This window comes from Nomascus leucogenys, chromosome 1a (genome assembly GCF_006542625.1).
Source record: "Nomascus leucogenys isolate Asia chromosome 1a, Asia_NLE_v1, whole genome shotgun sequence".
Lineage (NCBI taxonomy): Eukaryota > Metazoa > Chordata > Mammalia > Primates > Hylobatidae > Nomascus > Nomascus leucogenys.
Window position 1 is genome coordinate 66,573,861 of NC_044381.1, and position 22,391 is coordinate 66,596,251.

Here is a 22,391-nt window from a genome sequence, read left to right on the forward strand (position 1 = left end):
CTTACCATCATCAAAATGCTGAAGTCATTTTTTAAAAACATAGATTTTTAATGGCAAGAGTAGTCTATAGCTATGTAACCTAGTGTTGTAAATACAGTATAATAAAGGTGTTTTTTTTTTAAAACATTAAAACATTAACATTCACATTATGATGAAGCTGGGAAAACAAAGTGTGGAGGGACCAACAACTGTTTAGTACTTTGACCTTAATGCTTCAGTGTAGGGGCTGGAGCAAGTGGTCATGCTGAATACAGGCACGTGTTGTCCAGTCAATTAAAAAGTTTTTTTTAATTAACAAGTTTTATAGCTCATGAAGGAATGGAAATAATGATGACTTCATTTTCCATTCTGTTAAGAGACAGAGGAAAAGTGGGTCAGTCTTTAGTGGTAAGCCTAAAATGCACTTCTGGTATTATAGGTTAAGATACTCTGTAACGTGCTATATTGGTAATTAATTAGTAAAGGTGGAAATTAAAATGGTACAGAACTGAATCAGACTACAAGGAAAAAATTAAGATCAAACCTGAAGGTCTACAAATGAATAGAAATGATTAACACCAATTTCTTCTAGAGTTATTAAGCTGAGTCATGAGAATTATTACTTATATTTTACATTTTGGTCTAATATATTTTTTGACAAGTATCGATGAAAGCAGAAGAAAATCCACTCCAATACTTAGTTTTCAAGACACAATCCTAAATATTTAATCCCCTTGTGGCTGGCCTGTAATATATATATTAGATGTTATATACAGTAGACTTAACAAGTCAATAGTTTAAGCAATCCAGCCACTTCACTGTTCAGTTTCTTTACATCATGAAATGAATACTTGGTGTTAACCTCCCAGATTTCAAGAAAATGTAGAATAACTACAGATGTATATAATTAGCATTTAACTGTCCACAAATACTTTAGGAAATCCTATCATAGACAGTGTTTCCTCTATATAAAACTGGGAAAAAAAACAAGAATTAAGTCCTTTTGGTGAATGTAGCAAGGCAATGTTTAGTTCATTTTTATAATGCGGAAGTCCTGATACATGGTGTTTTCATCTTTGAACTTCCAAAAGGCTATAAAATTGGCTCTTCTCAAATATTTTAGAATTTCATTTCAGCTATTTCCTTTTTACATTCAGAAGATTGGGTGCAGACACTTTCACTTTGCCAGGAATGTTTCTTGATAAATCTGTGTCCTAAAAAAAGAAAATTGCTGAATATCTTCACATCCTGTATGGTCAATCATGTTTCTTTTATGACAAAAAAGAAAAACATTTCCAAACTTTTAGCTGAAATGGTTTTACTGCTTCTAATAAGACAGCATTTTCTACTAAAATAACAAAAAACTGCTAACATTTTAAATTGTACTGTCAGTCTCCACATTCCTTTTCTGAAGGAGAACTTTACCTTTACGCTGCGGAATAAGTCTTTTTCTCTTGCTGTTGCTTCTTTGGAATGCATGAAACTATTTAAGGCTGTTTTTGCAGCTGTAAATACAAAAAAGAGTAAGAATAATCTAATCCTGTTAAGTCACTGAACTGTTTAAAATCATAATTCAAAAAAACAAATTTAAATACCTTTTCCCTTTTTCTGCACTCCAGGAGTAAGTTTCACTTTATATCTTTAAAAAGGAATTACATGTGTTACTAAATAGACATTACAAAATAATTCACAAAAGCCATTCTATCAACTAATGGTAACTTACTTGTAGTTTGTCATGGTGGTGTAAGGGGCACATATTGGAATGGCAAACAGTAGTACATCTTCAGGATGTGGCTGGCCTGTCAAAGAATCAAATAGGTTTTCCTAAAAAGGGAAAATAACAGTTACAAAGGCAACTTATACCACTCTTTAAAAAAAATGCTAAAACACTTGAATTAATATCTCAACATATTTTTTACCTTTTCCTGATACACATACCATCTAAGCTGGAACAGCGGTACTTAAACTCTGCTTCACAGTTCCAAAGAGTTGAAGACCAATGTTTAAATATATTCTTTACTACTTAATTTTTGCCTAGCATAATAAGTAATGAGAACAATTTTCAAAATCCTACCTACAGTTACAGTTAAGAGAAAGAAGGCCCAGGAGCAGTGGTACACGCCTGTAATCCTAGGACTCTGGAAGGCTCAGGCTGAGGCGGGTGGATCGCTTGAGCCCAGGAGTTCAAGACCAGCCTGGGCAACATGGAGAAACCCCATCTCTACAAAAAATACAAAAGTTAGCTGGGCATAGTGGGTGCCTGTAGTCCCAGCTACTCGGGAGGCTGAAGTGGGGAGGATCACCTGAGCCCAGGAGGTAGACGTTGTGGAGAGCCATGATCCTGTCACTGCACTGGGTGACACCAGCCTGGGTGACAGAGACCCTGTCTCAAAAAAAAAAAAAGGAAAAAAACTATTGGATATTACCTGAGTTGCAGAAACCTGTGTTGTGGATTAAAATGATGCAGTAATAGCCACAAATAGATGGGACTAATACCTTGGCTATATCACTATTTCTCGTCCTGGGGAGATTCTGCCCTCAGAAGACAATGGGCAATGTCTAGAGATAGTTTTGGTTGACACGATGAGGGGTGAGAAGGAAGAGGTAGGGGCTGCTACTGGGATCTAGTGGGTAAAGGCCAAGGATGTCGCTAACCATTTTATAATGAATGGGACAGACCCCATAACAAAGAATTAACAACCCCTAATGTTAATAGTGCCAAAGTTGAGAAACCTGGGCTAGAACAGCCTTCTCTCTTACCCGTTATTCAGGAGAAATCCCGGAGTTCTTATTTGCTGTGCTGCCTGTGAGACTGCCCCCATTTATTGAACAATATGAATAAACTTAGATTTAGGACAGAATGCTTGGTGCTGAAGTATAATTGGAAGAGTGTTTGCTATGTGCCATAAACTTTTCTAAATACCCTTTACATATATTAATTATCAAAACAACCCTCTCCTGGGTAGGGACATTATTCCCATTCTTCAGATGAGGAAACTGAGGCACAAAGAATGTTTCCAAGTTTGTACAGTTACATGTAGCAGAGTTGGGATTAAGACCCCGAAAGTTTGACTTCATAGCCTGCGGTCTTGTCTTAGATTTTTAAGTTTTAATAAGTTGTGTTTCAAACATTCTGGAAACTGAATTGTAATCACAGGGTTGCAGTAGGAACCCCAACATAAAATCATACCTCATTTCCCTGTTGATCCAGATCTTGCTCTTCCTGTTCCAAACATATAAAAATAAAAATGTCAGCTATAATGTAAAATGAAATTCCACACCATTAAACCATAAGGAGAAAGAAACAGTGATATAACCAGACTGTCATTTCTGACCCACAGGATAGGGGGCCTCAAGGTTATATTCTTCCTAAGACTCTGAAGTGGATTCGTATGTGTGTTTTTGTGTGTCTGTGTTTATTAAGAAAGTAATGTCATTCAAGAGAAGAAGGGTAGTTCTCTGAAGTAGGGGAGGTGGGAACTGAAACTTTCATATAAAGTATATGTTAAAGCAGCAAAAGTTACAAGGACAATTTAAAATGACAACTAAGGTTGGTAAGTTCGCCAGGAGAAAAGCAAATGGAGAATTCTGGTCAACAGAACGTTTATTTTTAAATATCTGTTCAACAGTTTTGGATAAATTTTTCCCATATCTCACAAAATATGCTTAATTTTGTTTGCATACTTAAGAAAAAATCTATCTGGAGATAACCGACTGTTTCAGTCTGTTCAGGCTGCTGTAACAAAATACCTTAGACTGTATAAACAACAGAAATTTTACTTCTTACAGTTCTGGAGGCTGGGAAGTCCAGCATCAAGGCACCAGCAGATTCAATGTCTGATAAGGGCTTGCCTCAAAGATGGCACCTTAGGCTGGGTGTGGTGGTTCATACCTGTAATCCCAGCACTTTGGGAGGCCAAGGTCGGGGGATCCCTTGAGCCCAGGAGTTCAATACCAGCCTGGGCAACATAGGGAGACCTCATCTTAAAAAACGATGGCACCTTACTGCAGTGTCCTCACATGGCAAAAGGGCACTCATCTCATTCATGACAGAAGAGTCCTCGTGACTTCACTTCCTAAAGGCCCAACCTCTTAATACCATCACACTGGGTATTTAGGTTCCGATAAATAAATTGTGGGGGGATATTAACTTTAGACCATAGCACCTACTCATGAAAGAACATTAATAATTAACACCTCTAGTGAGTATTTGTGAGTCTAGGGTTTACCGAACATAAGAATAATGTACAAATTTTAAGAGCCAAAATGAGTTTTAGTATTACTAAACAACTGTGCAGCAGGAAAGAAAAGAAAATAGTAATACAGAATCCCTGTAAGCATTACCTGCACTAAACTGAGCACACAATTATAACTCAAGCTTTACATAAAAAAAATGTTGGTGACAAAAGTAAAAATTTTTTCTCTGGCCTCTATTTTAAACCAAGTTATTAAAAAATAAACAGGCTGGGCATGTGGCTCACGCCTGTAATCCCAACACTTTGGGAGGCCAAGGCAGGCGGATCACCTGAGATCAGGAGTTCAAGACCAGCCTGGCCAACATGGTGAAACCCCATCTCCACTAAAAATACAAAAATTAGCCAGGCGTGATGGTGCACGCCTGTAATCCCAGCTACTCGGAAGGCTGAGGCAGGATAATCACTTGAATCCGGGAGGCAGAGGTTGCAGTGAGCCGAGATTGTGCCACTGCACTTCAGCCTGGGCAACAGAGCGAGACTGCCTAAAAAAAAAAAAAAAAAAATTCAAGAAGATGTACATATTCATGTAAGAAGATATACAGAAGGCTGGGCTTGCTGTACTGTTAATAAAACAATTCGGCAATCATCTTAGCTGGAAAAATACAAACTTCTCACTGGTTTTGTAACCAGAGTACTTGGCTCTTAAATGGTGTACCCATTTTCAACATTATGTAAGACCATATGGCATAGATTCCTATAGAAAAGCTTAGAGAAAGTGAAAATTTATTTTCTACTCATCTTCAAGACAATCCCAATTCTCTCTCTCTTTTTTTTTTTGAGATGGAGTCTCGCTCTGTTGCCCAGGCTGGAGTGCAGTGGCATGATCTCAGCTCACTGCTAGCTCTGCCTCCTGGGTTCACGCTATTCTGCCTCAGCCTCCCAAGTAGCTGAGACTACAGGCGCTCACCACCACACCCGGCTAATTTTTTTGTATTTTTTTAGTAGAGACAGGGTTTCACCACGTTAGCCAGCATAGTCTCAATCTCCTGACCTTGGGATCCGCCTGCCTTGGCCTCCCAAAGTGCTGGGATTACAGGCGTGAGCCACCGTGCCAGGCCTCTCTGTCTTAATTTAACTCAGTTTCCATCAGAAGCAAAGCCTCTCCACAAAACTGATTACTTCCTAAAGGCTTGTAGCAAAATTTTTATCAGCTATTAAGTACTACCATTATCATGCTTAGATAAGATATTGCAATTTTAGTCTTTCAGGTTATATTGGATGACATTCCATTAAGAATAGGGTTACTCACTTGTCTTGGTTTTAGCACTGAAAGTCCCATGTCCTGGGAACCCCAGGATGGTTAATCACCCTAATTAAGAAGCAGAAGCCCACATGTATAGTAGCCTTACCTTGTCATCATGTGGATCATCTACAGCAAAGTCTTGTAATTCATGAGTTATAACCTCAAGGAACAGAGTTTCTTTCTTAATGTTGTCTGAGACCCTCTGTCCGCCTCTGGGTTTCTGGGGCTGTTTCTTCACAAGTTCGTCTTTTGTTTTTCCTTTCTTCCCCTTCTTCCCTTTTTCTTCTTTGTTTGAACCTGCAGACTTTAATTCATAGAGGAAACATCAGTCAGTGTTATATTTTCAATATTGTGAATATTTTAACAAGAATGTATTGAACGCCTGTCATACACTAAGCAGTGGGCTAGATGCCCATTTGAAAAGCAAAAGAAAAAATGTTTTTAGATGTTATTTACCCCCAGCAATTTCATGATAAGTTCACGGTCTTCTTCATCCTGGTCTTTGTATTTTTCTTTCATTTTTTTCATTTTACTCTACAAAATCAGAAGATTTTGGTTGGAAATATTCAGCAGCAAAAAAATGTCAACAAATACTTGCAAAGAAATGGTGTTACTTTATATTCTGTCAAAAATGCTTACTAAGGCACCATTATAATAAACAATATGAAGGGCTACAAAGTTGGATAACCAAAGTCCTCATCCTCAAGGAATTTACCATAGGGTGGAGAGAAGATACACAGAGAAGTAAAAATACATTAACAAAACATAAAGAACTGTGAGGAGGAAGTAAAGTAAAACAGTATTGGAAAAGCAAGTCTAAAAAGGAAGAGAACAGTAATAGCAAGTCATCACATTTGGTTTGAGTCAGGGTACACATGGAGGAAGAACAGGAAATAAAGCAAAAAATTAGTCTAGGCACTTATTCTAGAGGCTTTCAAGACTCTGTATTTTATTAAATAAACCAATGATTCTTTACCCTGATTACATCCCCAAATCACTCTAGGGGTTTTAAACTATAAACATCTATGCCCCACCCTAGAGATTTTTGTCTTGATTAACTGTATTAACTGGGACTGAAATAACACATTTTGAAAATTGTAAAGACTTCCCTAAACAGGACACAAACACCATAAAAGACTGATAAATCAGACTCAATTAGAATTTTAAAATGCTACTCATCAAAAAAGACTATTAAAAAGTGAAAAACAGCAAGCCCCAAAATGTGAAAAGCACTTGCAATACATATATCCGAGAAAGGACTTGTATTCAGGATTGCAGAGAACCCTTATACATCAGCTAGAAAGATAGGACAAACCAATTTTTAAAACAGGCGCTTCGAAAAGAGGATATACAAAGGTCCAAAAAACATGAGAAAGTGCTCAATATTATTAGTCATCAGGGACATGAAGTAAAAGTCAAATGAGCTATCAGCATATACACACTTAAATGACTGAAAAAAGAAAACCTAACAATACCAAGTGTTACTATGGATGGGGGACAACTGGAACTCTCATACACATGCTTGGTGGGAAATTGATACAGGTACTCTGGAAAACTGATTGGCAAGATCTAATAAAGGCAAACAACATGTATGCCACAACCCAGAAAATTCCACTCATATGTATATGAACAGAAATGCATACTTATGGATCCAAAAGTCATGTGAGGGTCTGGCACGGTGGATCACCTAAGGTCAGGAGTTCAAGACCAGCCTGACCAACATGGTGAAACACCGTCCCTACCAAAAATACAAAAAAAATTAGCCAGGCGTGGTGGTGCATGCCTGTAATCCCAGCTACTTGGGAGGCTGAGGCAGGAGAATTGCTTGAACCTGGGAGACAGAGGTTGTGGTGTGCCGAGATCATGCTATTGCACTCCAACCTGGGCAACAAGAGTAAAACTCTGTCTCAAAAAACAAAAGTCATGTGGGGATATTCTTAGAAAGTGGCAAGCATGAGCCTTCTGGCTGGGCGCAGTGGCTCACGCCTGTAATCCCAGCACTTTGGGTGGCCGAGGCGGCTGGATCACAAGGTCAGGAGATCGAGACCATCCTGGCCAACCTAAGTGAAACCCCGTCTCTACTAAAAATACAAAAATTAGCTGGGTGTGGTGGCGTGTGCCTGTAGTGCCAGCTACTCAGGAGGCTGAAGCAGGAGAATCGCTTGAACCCAGGAGGCGGAGGTTGCAGTGAGCTGAAATCACACCACTGTACTCCCGCCTGGCAACACAGTGAGAACCCGTCTCAAAAAAAGAAAAAAAGAAACTGGCAAGCAAGCATGAGCCTTCTGGGATGCTGGAAACATTCCAAGTAAAGTATCTGGATCTGAGTGGTGGTTTCACAGATGTGTGTGCTTAAAAAAATTCACTGAGGCCAGGCACGGTGGCTCACACCCATAATCCCAGCCCTTTGGGAGGCCGAGGCAGGCGGATCACGAGGTCAAGAAATTGAGACCATCCTGGCCAACACGGTGAAACTCTGTTGCTACTAAAAATACAAAAAGTAGCTGGGTGTAGTGGCGCACGCCTGTAGTCCCAGCTACTCAGGAGGCTGAGGCAGGAGAACTGCTTGAACCCAGGAGGCGGAGGTTGCAGTGAGCTGAGATCACGCCACCACACTCCAGCCTGGGCAACAGAGCGAGACTCTGTCTCAAAAAAAAAAAAAAAAATTCACTGAGCCAAAGATTTGTGCATTTTTACTACTATGTACACTGTACCTCAAAAAAATTGAGAAAAAATATTGTTACCAATAAACAGGACTGAGGAATGGAAAACCTGATGACAACAGAGTTTCTTAGAAAATACAACTTCTAAGCCGGGCACGGTGGCTCACGCTTGTAATCCCAGCACTTTGGGAGGCCAAGGCGGGCGGACCATGAGGTCAGGAGATCAAGACCACGGTGAAACCCCGTCTCTACTAAAAATACAAAAAATTGGCCGGGCGTGGTGGCGGGCACCTGTAGTCCCAGCTACTCGGAGAGGCTGAGGCAGGAGAATGGCGTGAACCCGGGAGGCGGAGCTTGCAGTGAGCCAAGATGGCACCACTGCACTCCAGCCTGGGCAACAGAGCAAGACTCCGTCTCAAAAAAAAAGAAAAAGAAAATACAACTTCAGAAAACCAACTTCAAAAAAAAATCCCAGAAAACCTGAATAAACCTAAAATAATTAAAGAAATTGAAATTAGTTCTTAAAAACCTCCTCAAAATAGCCAGGCATGGTGGCACACACCTGTGGTCTCAGCTACTAGGGAAGCTGAGGTGGGAGGATTGCTTGAGCCCAGGAGGTCGAGGCTACAGTGAGCCAAGATTGCAACACTACATCCCAGCCTGGGCAACAAAGTAAGACCCAGTCTAAAAAAAAAAAATCTCCTCACAAAACCCAAAACATTAGGTCTAGTTTTATAAGCAAATGCCATCCAATTTCAAGGAACAATCTCCATTTTTTGACAGAGTCTTGCTCTGTCACCCAGGCTGGAGTGCAGTGCATGACCTTGGCTCACTGCAATCTCTGCCTCCCAGGCTCAAGCAATTCTCCTGCCTCAGCCTCCAAGAAGCTGGGACCTACAGGTCCCAACACACCCGGCTAATTTTTGTATTTTTAATACAGATGGGGTTTCACCATGTTAGCCAGGCGGGTCTTGAACTCCTGACCTCAAGTGACCCAACTGCCTCAGCCTCCCAAAGTGCTGAGATTACAGGCATGAGCCACCGTGCCCAGCCACAGTCTGCATTTTATACAAAGTTCTAGAGAGCAGAAAAAGAGGGAAAGGTCCTAAACTTATTTTATGAAACTGGTATAATGTAAACACAAAAACCAGGCAGAGACAGTATGAGAAATTAGAAGCCAATTAATAGATTTTTCTCAACTAATATACCATACTGACTGATTAACAGAGAAAACAATGCAATAGGCTGGGCATGGTGGCTCATGCCTGTAATTTTAGCACTTTCGGAGACCAAGCAGGAGGATAACTTGAGCCTAGGAGTTAGACCAGCCTGGGCAAACAGGAAGGGCCTGTCTCTAAAAATAATAAAAATAAAAATTAGCCAGACATGGTGGCACATGCCTGTGGTCCCAGCTGTTTGGGAAGCTGATGTAGAAAGATGGTTTGGGCCCAGGAGATTGAGGCTGCAGTGAGCCATAACCATACCACTGCATTCCAGCCTGGGCAACAGAGTGAGACCCTGTCTCAAAAACAAAAAAAACAAACAAAAAGAATGCAATAGATACAGAAAAACCATTCAGTAGCATTTAACTCATCGTTATTAAAAATAACTTTCAAAAAGGTGTCCTCCAACAACCCAAAGGAAACATCCCGCAATGATAAAATCTTAGAAACAGTTCCTTTAATGGAATTAACAAAGATATACACGATTACTACTTCTATGAAACACTGTATTTTTGCTTTTCAGTCACTGCAAAAAACATGGGGTAAATAAAAAGATATTAAGACTATAAGAAAAGCCATAATTTGCAGACGATATGACTGCCTACAGATGAATTATTAAAATTAGTAAGTGCTCTATAAGATTGCCCATTACTTGATCAACATGAGAGTTGTCTTCCCATGTACCAGCAAGTAACAGCTAGGAAATGAAAGTTTTAAAAATAGGTAGGGCACAGTGGCTCACGTCTGTAATCCCAACACTTTGGGAGGCTGAGGCGGGCAGATTGCTCAATTATAGTTTTATAATTGCACAATTATAGTTTTCCACAGGAAGACTCAAAGTGATAAAAATGACAATTCCCCAGAAAATAATCTAAAAATTTAATGCATTTTAATAAACATTCTATCAGGACTTGCCTTGAAACTTATCTGCAGAATATTTCATTGTAAAAATGCATCATTTATTGTTATTTCATATTGTTGTATACTTAAGATTAATTGCAGGTTTTTTTTTGCTACTACAAATATAAACTTCAACGTCCTCAGTGCATACCCATAATTTTTTTTTAGGATAAATTCCTATAAGACGAATTGCTGAGTGAAAGGGCAGAAGCACTGTTAAGACTTTTAACTGGAATTCTCATGTTGTATACTCAAACATTTACTGAACGACTGACAATGTAGTATCTATTAATTTGATGGGTAAAAAAAATTCCCCAGGTTTACACAGCATTTCTTTCATCACTTTTTTTTTCCAGATTTGCCATTTGTTTTTTAATTTTATTGGTGGTTCTTTACTTTCTCCACCTGCAATGCACTGTGGTACCATTTTCACATGGTTAGCTATCATTTTGAATATTTCATATCTTTTCAAATGATCTGCAATATTATTTTATCACATACTAAAATGCCAAATATCAGGTAGTGGTCCTGTGTCTAGATTTTATTCTGTCTCATTTTTTCTGTCTAGCTATTCCTCTGTTAATAACATGTTGTAAAAATTCTAGCATTAAATATTTTACTACCTCATAGGGAAATCCCTCCGTATTTCCTTAGCTATTCTCAAGCATTTACTCCTGTCAAAATAAATTTAGAATTATTTTATCAAGCATTAAAATCTCAATTCTGATTAAAGTCATGTTGAATTTATGTATGAGGGGAATTTATATTTTTATTATGTTGAGTCTTCCCTTCCTTATGCACATATCATTTGCAGCTCACTGGAAAAAAGCATAGGAAAATCCGACCTCTATGGAAGAAGGAAAGATCATAAAACATCTTTATAAAGATTATAGCCTAGTGTGGTGGCATGCACTTGTGGTCCCAGCTACTTAGGTGGCTGAGGTAGAAGGAATGCGTGAGCCCAGGAGTTCAAAGCTGTAGTATGCTACAAACATGCCTATAAACATCCACTACACTCCATCCTGGGCAACAGAGCAAGACCCTGTCTCTAAAAAAAAAAAAAAAAAATTTGAAAAGAAATTTAAATTTTAAAAGGGGTACATTGATAAATTAGCCCATAATCCCCTCATTTGTATACTGCTACAGCATTTTTTTTTTTGAGATAGGCGAGTCTCGCCATGTCACCCAGGCTGCAGTGCAGTGGCGTGATCCTGGCTCACTGCAACCTCCGCCTCCTGGGTTCAAGCAATTCTTCTGCCTCAGCCTCTCGAGTAGCTAGGACTACAGGTATGTATCAGCATGCCTGGCTAATTTTTCTATATTTAGTAGAGATGGGGTTCACCATGTTGGACAGGCTCGTCTTGAACTCCTGGCCTCAAGTGATCCACCTGCCTCAGCCTCCCAAAGTGCTGAGATTGCACAGGCATGAGCCACTGCGCCTGGCTGCTACAGCATTTTGAAGAGTATATTACATTGTAATCAGACATGGTGGCTAACACACCTCTAGTTACAAGCACTTTGGAAGGGTGAGGCAGGAAGAACACTTGAGCCTGGGAGTTTGAGACCAGCCCAGACAATATAGTTAGACCCCATCACTACAAAAAATAAAAGAAATTTAGCTGAGCACGGTGGCATGCACCTGTGTGGTCCCAGCTACTTGGAAGACTGAGATGGGAGGATCACTTGAGCCTAGGAATTAAGGCTACTGCAGTGAGCCCTGACTGCACCACTGCATTCCAGCGTGGGTGACAGAGCAGAGCAAGACTATCTTGTGGGAGCTGGCAGCGGGGGGGGTGGGGGCAGGGGCGGTGTGGAAAGAGTATGTTCTATCACAAGTACTTCTTTCTTCATCATCCATCTTTAGCAATCTAAGAACTCCAACCAAAATCGAAAAATTACTGAGCTCAATTCTCAATAAAAATGACAGCTTCTCTGCAGATGATCTTGAAAGTCTGAAGAACTTCTAATAGTGATCTCTATGTTCCCTAAATGCTGTATCTACTCAACTAATTTTTAGTCAAAGGAAATCACACAGGATTATTTTTTGGCCTAAATTTTCTATTTCACTTCAACTTCAAAAATTAAAAAGGAACCTCACAACTTAACTGTGAACCATATAGATCATTCTGAAGTTTACCTTTTGTCCTCGTTTCATTGGCTGCACAGCCGCAATGTTTTTGCTTGTGTTCTGATGAGTTTCAATGTGTACAGTACTTTCTTTTTCTTTATCCTTTCCCTCTAACACTTCTAAATCTCCTGAGTCACTTGGAAGTTTTTTCTTTTTCATTTCCCTGAATAAAAAAGATATGGAAACATTTCATTCTTAGAATTTGAAATTCTTAGTGCCCTAGAAAAGTTCCATGGGAAAGAGCACATATACAGTATATAAATGGTCATGGCTTCTGCTTCACTTGATAATCACCAAGTTAGAAAATACAAAGATGCTCAAAATCATCATGTGGGAAAAAGATGAAAGTTTTTCATCTCTCATGGATTTATCTTTCTTTCCATCATCCAAGCTCAACATATTGTCACCCCTGAGTCATCCTTACTCACTAGGCACATTTTGCCCCTGAACACCTTGATGGCCAGGCACTGGGATTTGTAGTTTTTGTACCAACATAGCGTTGGCAGGTCTGAGGCATTCAATAAAACATTTGTTGACTGGTTGGTTGACTAAATGGATTAAAAAATACACAGGATAAGAAGGATGGGTAAATTTTATTACTGTGGTATTCTTCTTTCTGTTCCCAATGCCAACGTCTTAGTTCAGGTCCTCATTACGTCCCACCCAGACTTCCTCCAGAGTCTACATACTCTGAATTTTTTTTTTTAAGATGGAGTTAGTGCCACCACACCCAGTTAACTTTGTATTTTTAGTAGATATGGGGTTTCACCATGTTGGTCAGGCTGGTCTCGAACTTCTGACCTCAGGTGATGTATTCACCTCGGCCTCCCAAAGTGCTGGGATTACAGGCGTGAGCCACCACATCTGGCCATTAACTTCTATATTAATCTTCCTTAATCATTTGCCTATGTCACATTCTCTTCATATCACTTTAAAGGGTACAGTCCAAAATCCTTAGCTTTTAAGTACTCCACTTTTAGTCCAAATTTACTTCTCCAACCATATCATCTACCATTTAATACACAAACTTTCTCCTCCTTCCAACTCAGTCTATTTATCATTTCCCCAAAGCACTATGCATATTACCCCAAAAAAGCACCCCCCTTTGTTAATGCTAATTCTCCTTGGAGTCTCCCTCATTTACTTAACTGCTAACATATCTTTCAAGGTGTACTTCTGATGTTATTTCCCCAAACATCTGAACTCACAGCAATCTCATACTCTTGAACTACTCTATCACTTTCAGATACTATTTACATATTTATGACTACTTCCTGAATCCAGGACTCAAAAGCCTCTTGAAGGCATGAGCTTTATACTCTTTGTATACTCAGTAAGTATCTAGCACAGGGCTATGTGCTCAGAATTCTCTGTAATTGTTTAATGATTATCTTTCTCAAATGAAAAGGCTTTATCGTCCATTCTGTTCTAGGGCCTCTTCCGGGAGTGCTTTAGTTTTCTTAGTCTTTCCCACCCTACAGTAGTTGTTCCCTTCCCTTCCACCCTTCCGTTGCTTCTACTTGCTTCCTGAGACCTGTTATTTAAAAAAAAAAAAAATCAGCCAGACGCGGTGACTCGCACCTGTAATCCAGCACTTTGGGAGGCCAAGGTGGGCAGATCACGAGGTCAGAAGATTGAGACAATCCTGGCTAACACGGTGAAACCCCGTCTCTACTAAAAATACAAAAACAAAATTAGCCGGGCGTGGTGGCGGGTGCCTGTAGTCCCAGCTACTTGGGAGGCTAAGGCAGGAGAATAGTGTGAACCTGGGAGGCAGAGCTTGCAGTGAGCCGAGATCACGGCCACTGCACTCCAGCCTGGGCCACAGAGCGAGACTCCGTCTCAAAAAGAACAAAAAACAAAAAACAAAAAATCAAGTCTTCTACCTTACATAAAACTTTCCTAATTTCAGGTATTCATATTTATTCCTGAAAATATCACCCTAGAACTAGTCTATGTAATACACTGAAATCATTATTGTACATGTTTATGTAATAAAAGGTCTTATTAGAGCAAGTCCTCAAATAACATCATTTCATTCAACATCGTTGTGTTATAACTTTGATGAGAACAAAATTGATTCCTGGCCACAGCCACCATCTGTGCAGAGTTTACATGTTCTCCCCATGTCTGTGTGGGTTTTCACCAGGTATTCAGGTTTTCTCTCACATCCCAAAATGCGCATGTCAGGTTAACTGGCGTGTCTAAATTATCCCAGCATGAGTGAGTGCAGGTATGCATGCCCTGCAATGGAATGACATCCTGTTCTGGGTTGGTTCTGGCCTTTTGCCCTGATCTGCCAGGATAGGCTCTAGCCACCAATGACCCTTAACTGGAATAAACGGTTGAAAAACGAATGAATGAATGAATGAATGACTTAATAAAAATGATTGTCAAAAATTCATAAACTATAGTCATACAAATGTACAACAATCAACAATGTAGTATGAAAGTGTTTAGTGAATGTGCCGTATTGTTTTTGAACCTCATGGTAGTAGGAGGTACTCTGCAATTTTCACTTTGTAAATAGTCCTTGATTTAACCCACTACCACTACAACTGCCATCACTCATTGATTTACCAAAAATTGGGTAATTATCTTGCTCGCTTTCATTAATCTTTCTTAAATATACGTACAGTTTACATTTATTTTAATGTTTAATAGTAGAAGAGTTTTCGGTCTTATTTAGAAGTTTGGTGATGGTTTTGTGACCAAAAATATGCCAGAGGAACTTAACTCGTTTGTATCAATTAGCCCATGGCAAAATTGGTTTCATTACACATTGCTTCCCTTAAGTCCAAGTTTCCAAGAACCTATTGAAAATGTTAAGTGGGCCGGGCGCGGTGGCTCATGCCTATAATCCCAGCACTTCAGGAGGCCAAAGTGGGTGATCATGGGGTCAGAAGATTGAGACCATCCTGGCTAACACGGTGAAACCCCGTCTCTACTAAAAATACAAAAAACTAGCCGGGCATAGTGATGGGCGCCTCTAGTCCCAGCTATTTGGTAGGCTGAGGCAGGAGAATGGTGTGAACCCGGGAGGTGGGGCTTGCAGTGAGCCAAGATCATGCCACTGCACTCCAGCCTGGGCGACAGAGCGAGACTCCATCTCAGAAAAAAAGAAAATGTTAAGTGAAGGCTGGGCACAATGGCTCATGTCTGTAATCCCAGCACTTTGGGCAGCCAAGGTGGGAGGATCACTTGAGCCCAGGAGTTCAAGACCAGCCTGAGCAACATGATGAAACCTCGTCTCTACAAAAAATATAAAAATTTTTGTAGTGGCACACGCCTGTAGTGCCAGTTACTCGGGAGGCTGAAGCAGGAGACTGCCTGAGCCTGGGAGTTTGAGGCTGCAGTGAGCCATGACTGCGCCATAGCACTCCAGCCTGGGCAACAAAGCGAGACCGTTTCAAAAAAAAAATAAAAAGAAAAGAAAATGTTAAGTGAGGACTTACTCTACTAGGTCTATTTCACTGGTTATAGTTACAGATTAGGGCCCTTAAACAGAAAAATGTATTAGAGCTTAATATTAAAAACTAAAAATTTGTGCTAAATCTTGGTAAATTTAATGAAGGAAGTCTTTAAACAGCTAAGTAATCTGTGGTAGCTGAGCTATCAATTAAAAAAAAAAGAAAAACATGCTTTTTAGTTAATTAACACAGGTGTGTTTACCTTCTTTCCTTGGCTGACAGATGTCTCCGGCTCTGTGATTTACTGTCACTCTATTAAAAAAAAAAAGCAGGCAAATGCAAATATCACTACTATTAACTTTTTTGAAAAGTAGTATTAAAAAGTAGAAAATTATTCATTGAGAATAGGATGTTCTTCATAAAACTGAAAATAGCTTACAGAATTAGAAGATTCCTCTTTTGAAGCCAATTTCTGGATGGACCTATGAAAATAAACAGAAGGGAGTCTCTACTAGCCTGTAAAAGACATTCATTTACAAAGTCCCAAAACATTCCCATATCATACTCTTAAGTACTGGCAATCCAACAAATTTTCAAATTTGGTAAAGTGAGAAAAACATACAACCAAATTGCTCCTCTCTCCACACTTCCATATACATTTTTAAATAGGTGACGTGTATTGAAAACTTACTGTGTGTCAGGCACTGCCAGATGGTATACACGCATAAAACCTTCACCAAATCCCTATGAAAGGGATACCATTCTGTTTTCACCCAGAAGGAAACTGAAGCTTAAGCACAAAGTAATTTTCCCAAGGACACACCCTAAGACCCAATACTGGTCTGTCTGACTCCTAGACCATTCTGAATTACCCCGTTAATTATGCATTTATAACTGTGGACTATTCACCTGATGATCTGTAAAACATTATATAGACTAAAACACATTTCTTTGATGGAATTGCCTTTGTTATGTTTTTAGCATTTATAACCATGTACTTGTTTCTATTTGGATCTAGTTTGGCCACTCTGTATGCACTGTATTTTTCTACCTTGGTCCTGGGAATTTCTTTGCAGAGAGACCCAATCAAATGGTGAAAAAGTAGTAAGACAATGGAGGGTAAAAGTACTGATGTCAATCTTGGTATTATCTTTGTAAGGATTACCTCATCATCATTCTCAGCTTACACAATAATATGTAAAATTTTATTTTTTAATTACCTTTGGGGTTGAAGGTGAGACAAGTCAATGGTAGTATCAGGATAATTTAATGTCTCTTCCCCTTCATCCTTCATTTCACCAACAGAATCCTGATCTTTTCTAACCTCTTCATATTCTCCTTCATCTTCAGAGCTTTCTTCCTGAATGAGCTCCTCATTTAGTTCTTCTCTACCACTCTGAAGAGTGATAACCTCTTGGTCAACCTGAGTCATGAGTTCTACTTCCACAGGAGGAGTTTCATGTTCTTCTTTATCCTCATCACTGCTAGTGTCACCTCCATCTGTAGAATTACCATAAGGAAAGTCAGTGTGGGACTACCAACCAAGCCAGGTGATTTCCTAAAAATGTCATAAAAATATTCTACTGACTGTTTCTCCCATATTTCTCCAAAAAATCACCAGAAAAATGCCTGATCATTCCCAAAGGGTACTCTTAGACAAAAGAATAACCTGTATTATGAATAGGTTGAACTAAATGATCTCCAAGATCCTTTACCACAATAAATTTCTTGGACATTGCTACCCTTTCAACAATGAAAACCACAACTCTGCCTTAGTTGGGTATTTCCAAAAAGCAAGACAGCAAAATTAGTTGCATAATTTTTGCTGCTTTTATTATAATTTGCACATAAAAACTTAAATATGTATTATATAACGCCCACATAGCAGGTGCTCATTCTTCTGCAAAAGGACCACTGTCTAATAGTAGTAACAGGGTCTACTGCCTCACCTGCAAAATGAGACGCCACCACTCATCTGACAAGGATGGTTGTGAGAATAGAAAATAATGTAAATAGGCCAGGTGCAGTGGCTCATGCCTGTAATCCCACCACTTTGGGAGGCCAAGGCGGGTGGATCACGAGGTCAGGAGTTCAAGACCAGTCTGGCCAAGATGGTGAAACCCCGTCTCTACTAAAAATACAAAAATTAGCCAGGCGTGGTGGCAGGCACCTGTAATCCCAGCTACTCGGGTGGCTGAGGCAGAAGAATTGCTTGAACCTGGGAGGCAGAGGTTACAGTGAGCCGAGATCGCGCCACTGCACTCCAGCCTGGCAAAAGCCTGAGACTCCGTCTCAGGGGGAAAGAAAAAAAAAAGAAAAGAATGTAAATAAGGCACTTTATACAGCCCCAGGGAAACGGTGAGCCTCAATCAACAGAAACTTGCAGCACAACAGTAATAGTAAATGAAATAATGCAATATTACCTGTAAAAAGGAATGACCTTAGCAGAGAGAATAACTACAAAAGTAGTTTAGTGGGAATATTTTCCCTAGTTTCCTCAGGTAGGAAGGTAAATTTATTCCAGCAACTATAATTGCTCTCTACTTAAAACAAATATTTTATTAAATCAAGCCAAATTTTCATATGAGAAACTGCACTTCATAAATTCCTAAACCCAAAACTAAATGCTAATCCACATTTACCCAAGTCTATCTTTGTTAAACACATTTATGCATTACCTATTAAATACTGAAGTTTCACTATATAAACATATATTAAAGTATGTTAGTATGGATCCAATTAAATACTTTTTTTTTTTTTTTTTGAGACAAGGTCTTTCTGTGGCCCAGGCTGGAGTGCAGTGGCAGTGGCGTGATCTAGGCTCACTGTAACCTCTGCCTCCCAGGTTCAAGCAATCCTCCTACCTCAGCCTCTTCAGTAGCTGGGACTACAGGCGCTCACAATGCCTGGCTGATTTTTTTGGTAGAGATGGGGTTTTGCCATGTTGCCCAGGCTGGTCTCAAACTCCTGAGCTCAAGCAATCCACCAGCCTTGGACTCCCAAAAGTGCTGGGATTACAGGCATGAGCCACAATGCCCGGCCTGATAAATACTTTTAAATTCACCAGAATAAGTATATTTAGCATTTCCAAAAAAAAAATTCAGTAAAACTTACAGCAAGTACTTTGGGTTTTCGGGGTTTTTTTTGAAATTTAGATTATCCCAAAAGAGACATGATCTTCTAAGGATTTAGAAGCAAAACTAGGTAACAAAAAACAACACAAGCTAATTTCTTAAAATCTATAAACTACCTAATTGTTCCATTTCTTCTGATATGAGTTCACTTGTGCAACTTGCCAGTGTCTCCATGTCTTCATCCTGTACTCTGACTTTTCGTTCACCCCGATGTCTCCAAACACAAGACTCATCTACCTAAAGAAACAGTTATTTTTCAGTGATGGAGCTTCAGACAAGACTAATGAAAATCAGGAAAAAAATAAATAAATAACCAAGAAGCTGAAGAGTACCTTAAAAAGGAAGCTAAACCCCATCATTAGATATGAGGGAGGAAGAAAATTCTTTTTTCCTACAAAAGATAATGTACATTAATGCTTTAAAAATAAGTTTTCTCCACTTTTTGCTTATAAAACAAAAAAAAAAATTAGTGTCAGATGACAGTAATGGTCATATCCATTTTGTCTTTTACTATGTGAAGAATAACATTTCCCATTTATAGAACTGGGCAGTATGTACAGGAACAGTTATTAAGAAGAAAAAAAATACATACTTGCTCTGATATTCTGGGTCAGTCAGACCCTGAATTATTCTATTTTCAGAAATAAGTTCATGCTATACTTTCTTACCCTTATAACTAAACTATGTGAAAGTGCACTGCCCTCAATAAAAATATACATGAAGATACGACAAACACTAAACTTGTCACACCAAGGCAAAAATTTCTTTACTTCATAGCAGACGTCATATAGGAAATCCGAGTAATTCGTTTCTGTTCTAAGAGTATTTGTAAACTGTCCTCAAACCTGTCTCCATAATCCATTGACAAGTCTAGTGATATTTTTCCTGTCAAGACATTACCTCTTATCATGAAGCTTCCTGTTGTCAAATATTCTCCAGTTGGTGCTGTTTTAGATACCTGAAGAACACAATAATACATTATATTCTTATTTAAAAAAATACTCTGGTTTTCTTTTTCCACTTGAGGAGAAAGTAAAGTCAGAGTCAAGTAAGCCACACTGTCTTCTGAAAAGTTTATAATTTCGTATAAATTCTCAATACTAAAGGGAAAGATACCCCTTTAATGACAGATAAGCCTTTGGAAGTAACAAAGAAAAAAACAAAGAATGCACTACATCAATAATTTTCTTTTTTCTTTTTTTTTTTTTTTGAGATGAAGCCTCACTCTGTTGTCCAAGCTGAAGTGCAGTGGCACAATCTCAGCTCACTGCAACCTCCACCTCCTGGGTTCAAGCAATTCTCCTGCCTCAGCCTCCTGAGTAGCTGGGACTACAGGCACGCACCACCATGCCCGGCTGATTTTTGTATTTTTAGTAGAGACGGGGTTTCACTATGTTGGCCAGGCTGGTCTTGAACTCCTAACCTCGTGATCCGCCTGCCTCGGCCTCCCAAAGTGCTGGGATTACAGGCGTAAGCCACCATGCCCGGCAATAATTTTCAAATGCCATGGACAACAGCCAGAACTGGTCCACTCATCTCTTCCAGCATGAGATGTAATGGGAAAACTAAGGATAGGTTAATGAGCTTATCATAAAGCTATGTTTACTAAAATAAAAGCTCTATTTATTAAATAAAATCCTTGTCTAAGATATTGTTTTTGATAATAAAGTTTTGCTTTTTTTTTTTTTTTCTGAGACAGAGTCTCGCACTGTCACCCAGGCTAGAGTGCAATGGCCCGATCTTGGCTCACTGCAATCTCTGCCTCCCAGGTTCCAGAGATTGTCCTGCCTCAGCCTCCCAAGTAGCTGGGATTACAGGTGCACACCACCATGCCCGGCTAATTTTTGTATTTTTTAGTAGAGATGGGGTTTCACCATATTGGCCAGGCTGGCCTTGAACTCCTGACTTCATGATCTGCCCACCTTGGCCTCCCAAAGTGCTGGGATTACAGGCATGAGGCAAAAGTAACTTTTCTCTATACGAAATAGCAGATTTTTAAAAATATATCCTATTTTGGCAAAACAGAAGGTGAGTAAACTTATCCCATAATTTAAAAAAATTTTGGGGCCAGGTACGGTGGCTCACGCCTGTAATCCCAGCACTCTGGGAGGCTGAGGCAGGTGGATCGTGAGGTCAGGAGTTCAAGACCAGCCTGGCTAAGATGGTGAAACCCTGTCTCTACTAAAATTAGCCAGGTGTGGTGGCGGGTGCCTATAATCCCAGCTACTCCAGAGGTTGAGGCAGAGAATTGCTTGAACCCAGGAGGCGGAGGTTGCAGTGAGCCGAGATCGCGCCACTGCATTCTAGCCTGGGTGACAGAGCAGCACTCCATCTCATTAAAAAAAAAAAAAAAAAAAAAAAAAATTTATACATCTGTGAAACCCCCAAATCTTGAGAGTATCTTTATTAGTCATAGTCATTACAATAGCAACGGGCCGAGTGTGCTAGCTCACACCTGTAATCCCAGCACTTTGGGAGGCGGAAGCAGGAGGATCACTTGAGGCCAGGAGTTTGAGACCAGCCTGGCCAACATGGCAAAACCCCATCTCTACAAAAATAGAAAAAGTAGCCAGGTATGGTGGGACACTCCTGTAGACCAGCTACTCAGGAGGCAGAGGCAGGAGAATTGCTTGAACCCAGGAGGCAGAGGCTGCAGTGAGCTAAGATTGCACTACTACACTCCAGCCTGGGCAAGACTCCATCTCAAAACAAACAAACAAACAAACACAAAAAACCAGCAAGTGATTAAAAACACACTAAATTTCATTCTAAAAAATTTCTTAATAAAAGAATTAAAACCACTTTTATAACAGCGCTGAGGTAGCAATTTATAATCCCCCTATATGACAGTATCACAGCACAACATATAATAAATATAAAAAGATATAAAAATGAAACTAAATCTAAGGGAGTATAATGAAACTGAACTCTTTTTATCCTACTGTACAGCTTTAGGAACTTATAAAAGTACATCATCATCATTTACAATTCTCAAAAGTATGATAAGAAATCAATAGCAATGTGAGGTCAAATACAGAATGAAGTATCACCAAACTAAACAGCACACTGGCCAGGCACCATGGCTCACGCCTGTAATCTCAGCACTTTGGGAAGCTGAGGCAAGAGGATCACTTGAGGTCAGGAATTTGAGACCAGCCTGGCCAACATGGTGAAATCCCATCTCTACAAAGAAAAAAAAAATGCAAAAAAAACCCAACAACATCATTAACCACAAAGAAGGGCAATTAATAAAATCAAGTGAATTTTAAAAAAAACAAACAGGATATGCCTACTTTTCTGGAAGGGCCCAAGAGAATTCAGAATATTCCAACAAAGATGAACAGGAGAAAGGCCTTTTAGGTCAGTATGCCAATAATAATCAATAATAACTGGAACACTCTTTATCCTGTATAACTGTGTGGATCACTCTCTCTTCATTTACCTCTCTGCTCAAA

At 39.5% G+C, this 22,391-nt stretch overlaps 1 protein-coding gene across 2 annotated transcripts in view; it reads right to left on the reverse strand.

The window, feature by feature from the left end:
- Positions 1-34: 34 nt before the first annotated feature.
- NEMF (nuclear export mediator factor) overlaps positions 35-22,391 on the reverse strand; it is a 79,275-nt gene continuing 56,918 nt past the window's right edge. For both annotated transcript variants that reach the window (XM_030810132.1, XM_030810130.1), the window contains exons 20-33: positions 19,837-19,894; positions 19,269-19,327; positions 19,053-19,173; positions 17,023-17,302; positions 16,242-16,284; positions 16,065-16,114; positions 12,402-12,555; positions 5,935-6,012; positions 5,585-5,782; positions 3,170-3,202; positions 1,703-1,803; positions 1,575-1,618; positions 1,405-1,484; positions 35-1,193 (exon numbers count right to left, since the gene is read on the reverse strand). In XM_030810132.1, the coding sequence (XP_030665992.1) occupies positions 1,116-1,193; positions 1,405-1,484; positions 1,575-1,618; positions 1,703-1,803; positions 3,170-3,202; positions 5,585-5,782; positions 5,935-6,012; positions 12,402-12,555; positions 16,065-16,114; positions 16,242-16,284; positions 17,023-17,302; positions 19,053-19,173; positions 19,269-19,327; positions 19,837-19,894 (1,377 nt within the window). In that variant the 3' untranslated portion in view covers positions 35-1,115. The remainder of the gene's footprint in view (positions 1,194-1,404; positions 1,485-1,574; positions 1,619-1,702; positions 1,804-3,169; positions 3,203-5,584; positions 5,783-5,934; positions 6,013-12,401; positions 12,556-16,064; positions 16,115-16,241; positions 16,285-17,022; positions 17,303-19,052; positions 19,174-19,268; positions 19,328-19,836; positions 19,895-22,391) is intronic.